The sequence below is a fragment of the Mytilus galloprovincialis genome, chromosome 3 (assembly GCF_965363235.1).
Source record: "Mytilus galloprovincialis chromosome 3, xbMytGall1.hap1.1, whole genome shotgun sequence".
Taxonomy (NCBI): Eukaryota; Metazoa; Mollusca; class Bivalvia; order Mytilida; family Mytilidae; genus Mytilus; species Mytilus galloprovincialis.
This window is the reverse complement of record NC_134840.1, coordinates 88,328,065-88,345,689: the sequence shown is the minus strand read 5'-3', so window position 1 is coordinate 88,345,689 and position 17,625 is coordinate 88,328,065. Positions and strand designations below refer to the sequence as shown.

General features: G+C 32.2%; 1 protein-coding gene across 7 annotated transcripts in view; it reads right to left on the bottom strand.

The window, feature by feature from the left end:
- The window catches only part of LOC143069298 (calpain-9-like), a 128,958-nt gene that overhangs the window by 28,581 nt on the left and 82,752 nt on the right, over positions 1-17,625 (bottom strand). For 2 of the 7 annotated variants that reach the window (XM_076243862.1, XM_076243861.1), the window contains 3 exons: positions 12,976-13,041; positions 6,196-6,273; positions 4,430-4,459 (listed from right to left, as the gene is read on the bottom strand). The exons of 1 other annotated variant lie outside the window; for it this stretch is intronic. In XM_076243862.1, the coding sequence (XP_076099977.1) occupies positions 4,430-4,459; positions 6,196-6,273; positions 12,976-13,041 (174 nt within the window). The remainder of the gene's footprint in view (positions 1-4,429; positions 4,460-6,195; positions 6,274-12,975; positions 13,042-17,625) is intronic. 4 more of the 7 variants (XM_076243864.1, XM_076243863.1, XM_076243865.1 and 1 more) reach the window with 4 other exon arrangements.

Genomic DNA, 17,625 nt, shown 5'->3' with positions numbered 1-17,625 from the left:
TATGAAGCATCCAGGTCTTCCACCTTTTAAAATATAAAGCTTTTAAGAAGTGAGCTAACGCCGCCGCCGTAGCCACCGCCGGATCACTATCCCTATGTCGAGCTTTCTGCAACAAAAGTTGCAGGCTCGACAAAAAAGCATGGGTTTTGAGCACGTGTTTAACATGTACAATCAGATAATTGTTTATTTTAATGACAGGAAATAACATTATGTGAATCCATTTTTACTTATGATATTCTGAAACATTTTATAACAGTCGGAAACCAGGTTGAAATAGAACAAAAGAATCGAAGCTCTCTATTAGAGAAGGCGATAAATGTTTACTGTATTGTTTACTATAGTGACAAATTTTTAAAAAGTTAATAGAAACAAACAAAACTGCAATTTTCTTCTCAATTACGAGGTGTTTTATTTTAAAAACACCATTTGCATAAGTTTTCAATTTATCTAGTACATAGTTAAGCAGAACAATTAGATATCAAGTCGACGACATGGGTATCTTTCAAGTTGGATGACAAAAATGCATAACCTCCGATTTTTTTGAAAAAATTACCATGGACGGAAAAGATATCAATCTATTAGTTCAGTAATTTTCGTGTCTGCCCTTCCATTATGTGACTGAAGAAAAAATTCCAAAACATAGGTAACAATTGTATCGAAAAGAGAAAATCGAGTGCACCTTTTTATGTTAGGGCGTGTTTGAGTTGAGTATTTTGTCTTGATATCGTTCAAAGTAAGAATATTTCATACATCGTCTCGCTTCAGATTCTATCATTTTTATATATAAAAGCTACTTGTTGACTTTATAACACAAAAAAATAACAGTACTAAAAGATGAAATATATGGGTCAAGTGAAATACCTATCTAATGAGTCACAAAAACAGGAAGGTGTGTTCGAATAGCTATTTTTTTACTGAAAGTACTTGACGACAGTCTTACAAGTTGGATGATGAAAATGCATATCTTCGAAAAATTCTAATTTTTTGTGTGTGATAACTAGGGTTTATAGTCTTCAACCACTAAAAAAATCTAGTCTGCCCTTCCACGAAATATTTAATTAGATTTTTTTTAAATGTTTATGATTTTTCGAAAATTCCACCTAACAACCGATCAGACAATAGTTTTAAGTTGAATCAATGCAGACAATATCATTAACTGATGCTCATTAGCTAGTTGATACATTTGTCTTTTAAAATATAACTGACATATAAGGATCGTATTGGTGCAATGTGGATAAATTTATCGGTTTCCAAGAGCAAAATTGGTAGCGCGTCATCGCTACAATGGCTTCCATTTTTACGATTGTGAAAATGAACTGGCGTAATGGGGAGATAATTTTGACGAAGTAGGATCCTGACTGATAAAAGCTATCTATTCTTTCATATTTATTTCAAAATTCTATTAATAAGTTAACCTTTTGACAAAGTATGAAAAAATTCTTCCATTTTTTGTTTGTACTGTCATACCACGTTTCTTAATAACAAATTGAACAAGTTTTTTTGTTACTAATCTATGCACCTGTAGAAACTTCAAAATCATAATCTCAAAAATATATATCTTATGGGCTAATAGGAGCCTGAATCTGTCACCTACTGCAATTCTTCATATTAATGACATTGAAGGATCATTGCAAACAAGTTGGAACTGAGTTGTTACATGGTTACAAAAGAGATGCTTTGCCTAGTATTTTTCTATTTACTATCTATACTTATCATACAGTAATCCCAGTAAAAAAAAACATGTAACAAAATAAAACTTCCTACAGTAAATTTAGTAAACTTCTTTATGAGCCATACTAGAGGCATTTGTTCAAAAGTTGTTTTAAAAAAAGATACCGCATTCACTTGAATACTTCTGAAATTAAAGGTTAGTTGGATCCTGATATGTTCAACAGGACATAAGATATACTTTGATGCTTATGTAAAAATTGGGATACTAAATTATTTACAAAATATTCCAAGCACCACCTTGCCCTGCTGTTTATTTTTCATATAAGTCTTTTTGTTAGCCGTTTATTTGCTTTATGTCAATTTGAAAAGTCACTGTTTAATTTTTACAGTTTCTTTTCATTTTGTGCTGTTCCAGGCTAGGGGAGAGCTGGACTCTTGAAAACATGTTTAACTGTTAGCTGTTTTCAGTGGTTGTCATTGGTTTGTTGTCTATCATACTTTTTTTTATAATATTTTGTACATAAATCAGCCATTGGTTTTCTCATTTGAAAAGTTGCATATTCTGTACATGTCGTGTGTGGTCTTTCAAAATTTAATAGTATAAGGGATGTTTTTCTTCTCATTGTTGACCTATAATTGCTTACATCTTTTTTATTTGGTCTTTAGTGGATAGTTAAGCAATCATACAAAATCTTATATAAACCATACATTGGTTAAAAAAAAAATCAGGACTGTTTCAATAAGGTGTTGATTGAAAGTTTGAGCATCCTGGTATCTTTGAAGATCTTGCATGCTGTTGTTTAAAGTTTCTGTCTACTAACTATAGTTTCCAAGATAAAATGCCAAAATGTAAATAAAAATTGTCATTCAAGGGCAATAAACTTTTAAAAAATTGCTGATAACCAATAGTGATGACAAAAGCTCACAAATGATGACCCTTTGAGCCATAGAAGTTGGAAACAAATAAATTAACACAACTAAGTAATTTTGTTTTATCTATTTTCCAGACCAAACTTAAACAAATTAAATCTTCCTTCATATTTCTTTTCAATGAAAGATAGGCCAAAGAGTCCATTTAGTGTTATTTACATAAGGAACCAGCAATCCCAAGTAGGCATATTTAAAATTTAATTACAGAACTTTTTTACTTAATAATTGACTTTTCTTTTTTTCTTGCAAAATATGCAATTGCATGTATAGTGTATTAATTTGAACTCAAAGTTTAAATCCTGATCAGTCTGTTTGTATGCAGGATTTGCTGAAATCCAATTAAGGAACTCAACAACATAAAACAAGAAGGTGGAAGATAGCCAAAGTGATATTCATAAGTCGAAAATGAACGGTCTCTGACATGTCTGATATGTGTTGATCAACAAATACAATAATACATACAGTTCATTATTACTGAATACACAAATACAAATACAATACACAAGAATTCTAATACATTGTAGCAGAAATTACTGTTTGAATATTTCATTCTAGCTCTCACGATATATGATTTCTTCTTCTATAGATTGAAACAGAGGAATAGAAACATATTTTAGTACACAGATTAGGGACTAAGTTGTAAATGCAAGAGACATGTTTATATCACACATGCTAATTTAACTACAAATATTTAATGTAGTTATTAGAAAAAAAGACTTCTTGAAACACCTATGAACACTCTGCTACAAAATAATTAATTAAGGATTAAACACTTATAAGTCTGGACTATGTTATATATGTAATCTCAAATTCTATAAGCATGAGTGCACACACTGAATGTCTTGCCTGCTTTGCTCATCATGATTGAATTTATGTTGATAGTGAGTAATATAAAGAATTTACTAGTTTCAAATTAAAAAAATATAAATGATCAAGGTAAATCAAGTAAGATGAACCTTGCCATAAAAACATGTAAACCTTACAATACACCAAATTAAGTTAATCTATAGCTTATACATCAGAGATACAGAACTAATTAAAAAAAATAAACATCGACCAATAAACCATGAAAACTAAGTCATGGTCAGATGAAGTCTGCCAGACGAACATATACCTGTACAATCATTCTAAACACCAAATATAGTTGACATATTGCTTAGAGTATCTGACAATTAGACCAAATTAGAAAATGATAACATTGACCAATGCACCATAAAAATGAGGTCAAGGTCAGATGAAAACTGCCAGTCAGACATGTTCATGTTACAAACATTCCATACATATGACATATATAGCATTTAAGATACGGCCTTGACCACATAAACTTAACCTTGATCACTGATCCATGAAATCAGGTGAAGGTCAGGTGCACTCTGTCTGACAGACATGAAGACTTTATATTTCACTTCATTTAAACACAAGTTTAAAACCCAATCATGTTAAGGAATACATACTGTTGCTTTGTTCTACAGGAATAAAAAAAAATCACTTTGGTGGTGTTTTTCTTTTTTTTTTAAACATTTAATTTGGGTTTGTTTTTCACTTTTAAAACAATGGTTAAGTAATACTACTGATAGTTTTGTTTTTTGATAATTCTACCAGCAGTATTACTGAACCATTATTATGTTTTGTTTGTAGTATTCCATATAATAATAACTTCGTAATGACGAACATAACATATTCCAGTGAAAGTGTATAATCCTTATTTATTATCTGATAGCAGAGATTATGAAACTATAATGTTCACAATAGTTTTACTTTCTGCGATAAACACACAGTCAAAGGACATGCAAGTCACTGCACTGCAACACTCAATTCATTCACTTACTGTCCTCCTCTGACTAGGTCTATATTGCTCCTATATCGATGCAAAAAAATAAACTATTAATAACATTAGTAACTACTTTATCAAGTACTGCATTCCAATATACCAGTATAAACATTATCTAGATAGGGACAAAGCTGTATACTCAAAATATTTTCTCCGTTTATTTATTATGAACTGACATCTTGGATTGCATTCTTTGCCATTCCAAAAATAGACTGTGAACTCATTAATCATATAACTTCTGCTTACTTTGCAGAATAATTTGACAAACTTTGTTTTCTTTTATGAATTTACTCAAACAAAGGTCATATAAAACATCTTAGAACATTAAATGACAAGAGGGAAGTTATCATCACTTACTAATATCTAGAAAACACATCAAGTATGAATGAATTCAAAAACCAATGTAAACACATAATGGAGTGGATGGAAGTAATACAAACAACTAAATTTAAGACATTTTGCACTTCAGCTATTGCTAACCAGCATCATGTCATAGATCATGCTCATGCAAAATACATTTACTCCTTAACCCCTTTTAATTGTTTAAATATGGCATTTGAAACAAAACTAATCATATCCATGGGTCATATTTCTACAATTTCAATCTCAAAACTACTGTATAAATAGAAAAGAGAATTGAATGTAAAAGTTTCTTTCAAATTTAAAGTCAGAGATATACATTTTATGAAACTTGGTCTCATTTGCAAACATACCACATCTTCTTAATTTTATATGAAAATTAAAAATACCTTGTTGCAGCAAAACTTATAAATTTGAAAAACTTAACATGTATAAATATACATTTGATAAAATGATTTGTGATCACCGCATAAGAAAATCTAAAATTTCAAATGGCTTTGAAGTCAAAATCCCTCAAAAAATACTGAATTCCGAAGAAAATTCAAAATGGAAAGTCCCAATCAAATGGCACAATCAAATGATAAAACACATCAAACAAATGGACAACGACTGTCATATTCCTGACTTGGTACAGGCATTTTCAAATGTAGAAAATGGTGCATTGAACCAGGTATTATAGCCATATAGGGCCAAACCTCTCACTTGTATGACAGCCACATCAAATTTCATTATATTTACAAAGATGCATGAACAAAACAGACATAATAAGGTAAAAGTAGCTTATAATTCAGTCTCAAGTAGTCATACTGAAATCATAGATTGACAATAAAATAATTTTCCACAGTATTTCTTCAAAATTGTGACCAATTCTTCAGTGTTCCTGTGGAACATAGAAACACATAAGACCAACATCACTGATGGGAGTAAAATAATGGAACAAACTCAAATCAATAAACTACATGCTGTCATTAATCTTATTACCACACATGTTTATTTAAAATAATTTGATAATTATACAATGAACTAAAAACAGAAAAGAAATCACAGAAAGAAAAAAATAGACAACTGAAAATCTAACTTCCAGATATCATATGCAATATTTAAATTATATATTCCTAATTATTTTTCTGATAGAGAAATGAGACTTTGAACAAGATGTATATGCTATTAGATTATTTGCTCTTTCACTTCTCCTATACAGGCTGTCAATTTAATAATTTTACAGAACCAAATGGTCAAAGTGATTAGAGCCAGCTGAGTTAAAAATAATACATAACTTTTAACCCACAACAGAAAACAAATGAAAAATATTGCATATAATCCTGTTTCTCTTACAAAAATTTGGAATACATTTAATAAAAAATACCAATGTTTAATGGATTATTCGGGATCACACATAATACCTGAGGAGGAGGTGCACTTGCCGCACTTGGCATGTGAGTGCGTTGCATTCCTCCACCTATGCCTCCATGAGGATGAGACTGATGATCATACAAAATAAAAATTTTAATCACTTGAGGTTAAATCTTTTTCAGTAAGCTTACGAAGTAAAAATTCTAAGGGAAGTCAAACTTTCTGTAAAATGGTCAAATGTACAATTTGACCATTTTACAAATACCAAATTTTGGTTCAATTTGTACAAATGAAAAATTATTACACCAGGGTTTTCGATATCACAAACTAGTCAAAACATTTACTAAATTTTATCATCGGTATAAGGACATCATTCGTAAATGTAGCTCAACATGCAGACTTCTTATACGTTCAGGTATTTCACATCCAATATTTTATGGAAATATTCTTTATAAAGCACAAAGGTATTCACCTCAAAAACTAACAAAACCTTTGAATAGACTTATTAAGAAGGGATATAGTTACGATACTGTTGTCAGGTCATTAAAGATTGCATATTTTGGCGTTAATATTGATTCACTTATAGGGTCTTTGCATCGGAACTAAACACATTTATTCAAAAACCAGTTGTTGGCATGACACGGGTTATGTTCTTCTCATATATGTTATGATGGTATGATACTAAACCCCTAACGGGAAGGATTGTGCCTGATGTTCATATGATGAAATCATAATCTTTCAGTCAGTTTAATTGAAGTCTGGAGCTGGCATGTCAGTTAACTGCTAGTAGTCTGTTGTTATTTATGTATTATTGTCATTTTGTTTATTTTCTTTGGTTACATCTTCTGACAACAGACTCGGACTTCTCTTGAACTGAATTTTAATGTGCGTATTGTTATGCTTTTACTTTTCTACATTGGCTAGAGGTATAGGGGGAGGGTTGAGATCTCACAAACATGTTTAACCCCGCCGCATTTTTGTGCCTGTCCTAAGTCAGGAGCCTCTAGCCTTTGTTAGTCTTGTATTATTTTAATTTTAGTTTCTTGTGTACAATTTGGAAATTAGTATGGTGTTCATTATCACTGAACTAGTATATATTTGTTTAGGGGCCAGTTGAAGGACGCCTCCGGGTGTGGGAATTTCTCGCTACATTTGAAGACCTGTTGGTGACCTTCTGCTGTTGTTTTTTTCTATGGTCGGGTTGTTGTCTCTTTGACACATTCCCCGTTTCCATTCTCAATTTTAATACCTACAGAAATTCAAAAAATTCAAAAGACAAATAAATTGCTGTTTATTCATGTTTTGTCAATTGAGACTTTGTTGTTGGCTCTAGATGTATTTCTGCAGATTTCATGTTTAAAGTTTAAGGTATATACTACAAAAAATATATATGTATATGTGTTTAAAGTATGGGATAATCAAAACTTTCTATTGCGCGAGAGCACTTGTCCGGGAGAGAAGACCATGTGACCTCTAGATATTGATATTGTTATGTTATGTGCAAATGAATAATGTCTTACTGAAGTTACTCCATGTTACCTTCCACTGTTCTTACTAGGCAATGATAATACAACAGAGATATATATAAACAAACAGTATGATCTTCTTACCTTAAATACAATACTCAACAATCAACATCAAGCACAACAAGAATGCACAAGTTATTGTGCTACTTGAGGTATCTACCAAGTTGGTAATTCAAACTTAGAACTCTGTCAAGCTGCTGACATACTATGAAGTCATTCTGTTCTAAGTACTCAAGAAATGTTTTGATGCTCATTCAACTAAATTCAAGATATTAAAAACTAAAAAGTATCTACAAACTGGAAGTAGGTGTCTGACTGATCTGAAAAGTGCTTACACATCAACTTCCAGTGGCGGATCCAAAAATTTTAATAAGTGGGGGCCCACTGGCTGCCTTAGAGGGAGCCCAGTCGCTTCACGCTTCAGTGAATCCCTATATAAGCAACCAAATTTTTTTCTGAAAAAGGGGGGGGCGGCCCCCTGCCCCCTCCTAAATCCGCCTCTGCCTTCAATGTCAAGATACAGACCAACTATGAATCATTCTCATAGGCAGAACTGAGGGAAAATGTGACAAAATTAAGGTGGGTCAGATGGAGGGCCTGACAAGGCAAATGCAATATAAGTTGCGGTGTTAAAAAAATAGTTCCCGAAAATCAAATTCTTAGCAAATTAATTTAAATTGTTTTCGCAAAAATACATTATTGTTCTTCTTAGTATTCCATTTAAATGGAAAGTTTCCTACTTGTTGGTAATAGTGGTTTATTTTACTTTGTAAAACATCTGTGTTTGTATTGGAAAGAGAAATTGAATTTGTTCTCCAAGTAGTAATAGGTGTAGATAATATGAACAATTTTTCAAAATGCATAAAAAGCTCTGATGGATACTATAATAATATTTTTTTTTCAATGGCCTATTGTAGGATAAATATTTACGTCTCAGTTTTAATATTTAATATTACTTTCCAAATATCAATGAAATATAACAAAGATAACAGGAACCTCCAATCATATCACTGGACAATAAAATAGAACACATCAACCACAAACTCATAAGAAAAATAGAGTTTCAAACAAAAACTAATAACAATGCAAAAAGTCAAAATAGCCAATCTAGGTAAAACACACAATGTTGTGGGGTTAAACAGTTCTAAGTGTGCACAAACCTTTCTTTTTGCCTACCTAGACCATATCCCTCCAAACTATAACACATAATGAAAAAGTTGGAGAGTGCAGCTACCAACAGGATAACCACTAATTTGGAACAGGAAAAACAAAGATATGTTGACAGTATATTGCAATTACTGAAATTTAAATGGTAACACTTTAACATATATACTTAACAAAAGTCAATGGATTATAATAATCTCCATCGAAATGAGAGGTACCATGCTAATTATACAACTGCATACCAATTATCATTTACTTACCAATAGTGATTCCCCTTAAACTGACTAAATCACCAAGTTTAAAACATGGAAACAATACGAAAGCTCCAAAATCAATGAAATATTTTTTTTCTAATGCAGTATCCTATTGTTTACATTATATGTGCAGAATCAGTAAAATAAGGGTTTTATAAATTGTAAGCTAAGTAAGAAAATGCAGCACACTATTACATACATCATTCTAAACACCAAACACAGTTGAACTATTGCATATAGTATCTCAGAAAAGGACCTAACAATGAGAACCAATGAAAACAAAAATTATGTCAAGGTCAAATAAATCCTCCAAAATGGACATATGGTTCAACTTACATTCATTCCATACACAAAATATAGTAAACATGTACTTAAAATATACTAAAAACAAGAATGTGTCCATAGTACATGGATGCCCCACTCGCACTATCATTTTACATGTTCACTGGACCGTGAAATTGGGGTCAATACTTTAATTTGGCATTAAAATTAGAAAGATCATATCATAGTTAACATGTGTACTAAGTTTCAAGTTGATTGGACTTCAACTTCATCAAAAACTACCTTGACCAAAAACTTTAACAGCTTCACACTATCTTCTTCTTTGTTCAGTGGACCATGAAATTGGGGTCAATACTTTAATTTGGCATTAAAATTAGAAAGATCATATCATAGTTAACATGTGTACTAAGTTTCAAGTTGATTGGACTTCAACTTCATCAAAAACTACCTCGACCAAAAACTTTAACCTGAAGCGGGACGAACGAACGGACGAACAAACGAACGGAGGTACAGACAAGAAAACATAATGCCCCTCTACTATTGTAGGTGGGGCATAACAAACAAAACCACTAACATTTAACATTGCCCAATAAACCATACAATTCAAGGTACATTCAGATGAAACCTGCCAGATGGACATGTACAATACATCATTTCATTCATCAAATGTACATTATAATTGCTTAATTTGTCTGCAAAATAAAAACAAATATAAGAAGAAAAATATATTCAGATGTCTTATACAAAATCTAAAAGCACCAATGAACCATCAATTGGTCATGGTCAGATGAACTTTGCAAGACAGAAATTCTCATCATATAATCATTTCATACCACAACAAGAATGTGTCCTCAGTACACGAATGCCCCACTCGCACTTTCATTTTCTATGTTCAGTGGACCGTGACATTGGGATAAAAACTCTAATTTGGCATTAAAATTAGAAAGATCATATCATAGGGAACATGTGTACAAAGTTTGAAGTTGATTGGACTTCAACTTCATCAAAAACTACCTTGACCAAAAACTTTAACCTGAAGCGGGACAGATGGACGAACGGACGGACGAACGGACGCACAGACCAGAAAACATAATGCCCCTCTACTATCGTAGGTGGGGCATAAAAATAGTTAACTAAATGCATCAGTGAAAGAATTTCATGAAAACTTAACCTTAATTCCATATCAATCAAATGAGGCCAAGGTCAAGAGAACTCTAGACTTGTGAACATGCAGACCTGCAAGAAGTCCATATACCAAATACAGCTATATCCTATAACTGAAATTGAGACAGATGCTGAACCATGAAAATGAGGCCAGACCAACAAGAACAACAACAGACAGAAAAATTAAAATTCTGATGGGCTGAAAGTAGTCTTTCCTTGCTTCAAGTACTAAAGCAGAACATATGCAAGATATTACATATCCATGTCCTGTGCCTTCAGATGTCTTATACAAATAGTTTACTCTGCCACCACCACAAGATTAGCAACCTATGTCTTGCATTCTACAACATAAAAGGCAAAATCTAAAAGCACTGTTGAATAAGTACTGATATTAATCAAACTATATTGCTACTAAAGATAATGAAAACAAAATCTAAAAGCACTGTTGTAATTATTACTGGTATTAATCAAACTATATTGCTATTAAAATTAATGAAAACAAAATCTAAAAGCACTGTTGTAATTATTACTGGTATTAATCAAACTATATTGCTATTAAAATTAATGAAAACAAAATCTAAAAGCACTGTTGTAATTATTTGTTCAACAAATGAAAACTTAACTAAATGCTTGTTTTAATAATTTGTCTAATAATAAAAATAATAAAAATCTTTTAAAATATAAAATCACTGTCATGATCATTCATCAACTAACTGTAAAACATATAATTTTGTTGAGGATTTATCTTCAATGAATTTTATGTTATACTTAAAAACTGAATGCTTCTTTTTGTAACTTCATTGGGGTGTAAAAGCATTGACCGAAGTACATTTTGTATGAAGTGCGGAAGAGCTTCATTCTAAAAAATGTGCGCACGGTTAACGCTTTTACAACCCTATGAAGTTACAAAAAGAAAGATTCAATACTTATAATTACATTTTTTTAACAATGATCATGAAAACACGAATTTTATAATTGTTTTATTTAATTCACCTGTGCACTTTATTGTTGGACCACATGTTATCATGAATGATAAGTTTTATTGAGTAATGCAATTGCTTAAGGAATAACAAATGATGTGCAGTTAGCCAATCAGAATAAAGTATTATAATGAAACATGCATCTAATGTAATTATATATATATGATTATCAATGAAAACAATCACATATTCCTCAAGAGAAACTAGAACTGTCTACTAACATGATCCAGCTAATATATCCCCACATCATGGTTTTATTGAGTATGCTAACGACTGAAATATGGGGAATCAAAGAACTTGATCTTACAATATATATACTAAGACAATAACAATCAAAACCAAGGAGTAAACAAAGACTCACAAAACCAAAGGACATTTACATCAACAGTTATAAATAATAATTAAGAAACAACACGAACTCCACTAAAAACTAAGTTTCATATAGCTATAATGAACCATGTTTGAGGAGTTGGTGACAGGGTAGGGCTGGACAGGGTTAACAAAAGATGCAGGCCTCTAGGAAAACTTAATGGAATGGAGCATCCTACCAACATACATATCAAAGACTAAATAAGGCTACAGGTATCATTTCAAATAACAGTTGAGAATGGAAACAGGGAATCTTTCAAAGAGACAACAACCTGACCAAAGAGCAGAAAACAGCACAAGGCCACCAATGGGTCTTTAACACTACATGAGAAAATCCCTTAACCAGAGGCAAACTTCAGTTGGCCCCTAAACAAAAATGTGCATTAGTTCAGTGAAAATTACTCTCAATAAACTCTAAACAATATGAACCAGTTGGAAAAAAAAAATATACAAGACTAACAAAGGCCAGAAGCTCCTGACCTGGGACAGGCACAAAAATGCGGCAAGTTCAGTTTTAATAAGTTGAAACATGTAGGACTTGACAAGACTGACAATATAAAAATAAGGAGATTTGATTTAATTGCCAATGAAAAAACTATCCCCCTAATTCAAAGAAGGTGAATGTAATTGATTTAGGTAACATGTAAACTGGAGCATAACTGATCATTTTCTTTCATTGAAGCCTAGAAAACTTTCATAAATATTTTCCTTATACAACAAGTACAAAATTTTAAATCATCAGCAAACAAGAAGATGCTGTAGGGTGAATGGACTAATTTTACCTCAACAGAATTAAATGTTTCTACAGCAATGAAAGTATATAATGCTTATCAATCTCTTAAATGCAAAACTAATTTATAAATTTGTGTCAACATTATCTACATCAAATGTGCAACATTGCAAATTAGTTATTAGCAGGTAAACAATAGATATCAGTTAGAAGAAATATTACTGCATTAATATTTGGTATATATATATACATGCCAAAATCTGCAATATATATCATTCAAAATATTCCAAGTGAAGGCAACTGCATCAGATCTCAAAAACACTCTTAGAAACAGAATCTTGATAAAAAGCTCAGCACTTACACTTAATGCTCCTTGTGGTAACATTTGTTTGGTCCCAGGTAATATCACATTATAACATTTAACATCCTGTTTTGCAGACAAATCAATTCAAGTATAATGTTAAGTTACTACAATTATAACATTCATTTTTACTGTAAGTTCTTGTTAAAGATTATTATTTGGTGATTTAGGTCAAAATGACCCTGCATTATCTCAAACAAGTAATTTGACCCTAGAAGCAATACTGGCATAAAGCTGATTCATAATTTGTCAATAAAATTTTCTACAACTTCTTGTACTTAGAGTTGGTATACTGGTTCGCAATAACCAAATAACAAATCTCAAGTCTGAAGCTCCATGAGATCACAAGTCTTTGGATTCACCCAGTTTGAGCTGACAAGAAGATTTTTCTATTGGACCCAATGGAAAACAAAGTTTCTATATTTCAACTTCTGAGAATTCAGAAATTAATGTGTGCATTTATTATTGTGAATCACTGATTACTGGTTAAAATAATAGATCCATGTAAATGTACTAAATGTAATTGCAAAAATTTCTTGAGCGAAAAGTACAATCTAAAATTATGAATGCCAGTTTTTTTCAAACCTGATACTGTTGCATTTTCCCCATTATTAAAAACATCACAATAGTTTCTAAATTGACAATGCAATGTATATTGGTTTGTCTATCAAAACCAAAGCAACAATATTCAAGAATCTATATTCTCAGTGATGGTCTTACATGTATGATATTTTAACTTTAGTTGCATATTGATAAATAAACTAGAGGCTCTAAAGAGCCTAGTTTCTAAATTGACAATGCAATGTATATTGGTTTGTCTATCAAAACCAAAGCAACAATATTCAAGAATCTATATTCTCAGTGATGGTCTTACATGTATGATATTTTAACTTTAGTTGCATATTGATAAATAAACTAGAGGCTCTAAAGAGCCTGTGTCGCTCACCTTGGTCTATGTGAATATTAAACAATGGACACAGATGGATTCATGACAAAATTGTGTTTTGGTGATGGTGATGTGTTTGTAGATCTTACTTTACTAAACATTCTTGCTGCTTACAATTATCTCTATCTATAACAGTACTTTCTGTGGAAAATGTTATTGAAAATCTTCAAATTTTAAGAAAATTGTTAAAAATTGACTATGAAGGGCAATTACTCCTTAGGGGGTCAATTGACTACTTTGGTCATACTGACTTATTTTTAGTTCTTACTTTGCTGTACATTATTGCTGTTTACAGTTTATCTCTATCTATAATAATATTCAAGATAATAACAAACTAGAGGCTCTAAAGAGCCTGTGTCGCTCACCTTGGTCTATGTGAATATTAAAGGAAGCAGATGGATTCATGACAAAATTGTGTTTTGATGATGGTGATGTGTTTGTACATCTTACTTTACTGAACATTCTTGCTGCTTAAAATTATCTCTATCTATAATGAACTTGGCCCATTAGTTTCAGTGGAAAATGTTAGTAAAAATTTACAAATTTTATGAAAATTGTTAAAAATTGACTATAAAGAACAATAACTCCTAAGGGGGTCAATTGACCATTTCGGTCATGTTGACTTATTTGTAAATCTTACTTTGCTGAACATTATTGTTGTTTACAGTTTATCTCTATCAATAATAATATTCAAGATAATGACCAAAAACAGCAAAAGTTCCTTAAAACTAACAATTCAGGGTCAGCAACCCAACAACGGGTTGTCCGATTCATCTAAAAATTTCAGAGCAGATAAATGTTGACCTGATAAACAATTTTACCCCATGTCAGATTTGCTCTAAATGCTTTTGGTTTTGAGTTATAAGCCAAAAACTACATTTTACCCCATGTTCTATTTTTAGCCATTGCAGCCATCTTGGTTGGATGGCCAGGTCACCTGACACATTTTTCAAACTACTAACCCAAAAGATGATTGTGGCCAAGTTTGGATTAAATTGGCCAAGTAGTTTCAGAGGAGAAGATTTTTGTAAAAGATTAAGATTTAAGAAAAATGGTTAAAAATTGACTATAAAGGGCAATAACTCCTAAAGGGGTCAACTGACCATTTCAGTCATGTTGACTTATTTGTAAATCTTACTTTGCTGAACATTATTGCTGTTTATAGTTTATCTCTATCTGTAATAATATTCAAGATAATAACCAAAAAGAGCAAAATTTCCTTAAAACTACTAATTCAGGGCCAGCAACCCAACAACGGGTTGTCTGATTCATCTGAAAATTTCAGGGCAGAAAGATCTTGACCTGATAAACAATTTTACCCCATGTCAGATTTGCTCTAAATGCTTTGGGTTTTGAGTTATAAGCCAAAAACTGCATTTTACCCCATGTTTTATTTTTAGCCATGGCGGCCATCTTGGTTTGATGGCCGGGTCACCGGACACATTTTTCAAACTACTAACCCAAAAGATGATTGTGGCCAAGTTTGGATTAATTTGGCCAAGTAGTTTCAGAGGAGAAGATTTTTGTAAAATATTACTAAGATTTACAAAAATGGTTAAAGATTGACTATAAAGGGCAATAACTCCTAAAGGGGTCAACTGACCATTTCAGTCATGTTGACTTATTTGTAAATCTTACTTTGCTGAACATTATTGCTGTTTACTGTTTATCTCTATCTATAATAATATTCAAGATAATAACCAAAAACAGCTAAATTTCCTAAAAATTACTAATTCAGGGGCAGCAACCCAACAACGGGTTATCAGATTCATCTGAAAATTTCAGGGCAGATAGATCTTCACCTGTTTAACAATTCTACCCCATGTCAGATTTGCTCTAAATGCTTTGGTTTTTGAGTTATAAGCCAAAAACTGCATTTTACCCCTATGTTCTATTTTTAGCCATGGCGGCCATCTTGGATGGTTGGCCGGGTCATCGGACACATTTTTTAAACTAGATACCCCAATGATGATTGTGGCCAAGTTTGGTTTAATTTGGACCAGTAGTTTCAGAGGAGAAGATTTTTGTAAAAGTTAACGACGACGACGGACGACGGACGCCGGACGCCGGACGCCGGACGCCAAGTGATGAGAAAAGCTCACTTGGCCTTTTAGGCCAGGTGAGCTAAAAATCAGCAAAATTTCCTCAAAATTACCAATTCAGGGGCAGCAACCTAACAACCGATTATCCAATTCATCTAAAAATTCCAGGGCAAATAGATCGTGACCTGATCAACAATTTTACTTCCTGTCAGATTTGCTCTTAATGCTTTGGTTTTTGAGTTATAAGCCAAAAACTGCATTTTACCCCCATGTTCTATTTTTAGCCATGGCGGCCATCTTGGTTTGTTGGCCGAGTTACTGGACACATTTTTTTAACTAGATACCCCAATGATGATTATGGCTAAGTTTGGTTAAATTTGGCACAGTAGTTTCAGAGGAGAAGATTTTTCTAAAAGATTACTAAGATTTACGAAAAATGGTTAACTAGAGGCTCTAAAGAGCCTGTGTCGCTCACCTTGGTCTATGTGAATATTAAACAATGGACACAGATGGATTCATGACAAAATTGTGGTTTGGTGATGGTGATGTGTTTGTAGATCTTACTTTACTAAACATTCTTGCTGCTTACAATTATCTCTATCTATAACAGTACTTTCTGTGGAAAATGTTATTGAAAATCTTCAAATTTTAAGAAAATTGTTAAAAATTGACTATGAAGGGCAATAACTCCTTAGGGGGTCAATTGACTATTTTGGTCATACTGACTTATTTTTAGTTCTTACTTTGATGTACATTATTGCTGTTTACAGTTTATCTCTATCTATAATAGTATTCAAGATAATAACCAAAAACAGCAAAATTTCCTTAAAATTACCAATTCAGGGGCAGCAACCCAACAACGAAATGTCTGATTCATCTGAAAATTTCAGGGCAGATAGATCTTGACCTGATGAACAATATTACCCTGTCAGATTTGCTCTAAATGCTTTGGTTTTTGAGTTATAAGCCAAAAACTGCATTTTACCCCTACGTTCTATCTTTAGCCATGGCAGCCATCTTGGTTGGTTGGCCGGGTCATCGGACACATTTTTTTAACTAGATACCCCAATGATGATTGTGGCCAAGTTTGGTTAAATTTGGCCTAGTAGTTTCAGAGGAGAAGATTTTTGTAAAAGTTAACGCAGGACGACGACGGACGACGACGGACGACGGACGCCAAGTGATGAGAAAAGCTCACTTGGCCCTTTGGGCCAGGTGAGCTAAAAAAGATCATCTGTCAATTTGAATTTTAGAGGGGAATAAATTGTAAAGTATCAAAACTTTTAATTGTTTTAATATGACCACTGTTAGGTCTGAACTTCCCAATCTGCATGCAATTATTTAAGGTAACATGTATATTGAAGACACTGAAGAAGGCTGTTGTCTGCTCTATGGTCGGGTTGTTGTCGCTTTGACACATTCCCCATTTCCTTTCTCAATTTTATATTGGAATATATTCAAACCTTTGTATTCAATAAGGCAATTATTTCTAGTAATATCATGCTTGATAAAATGAGATTAATACATTGGTATAAACCATATGCACATAATTAATTCTAATTACAGAGCAATAAGAAAGCCCAAAATTTGTGAAACAACAAAATTAAATTAAATCCTATACATACTAGATATTCTAGAAAACAATGGTGAATATTTGACATT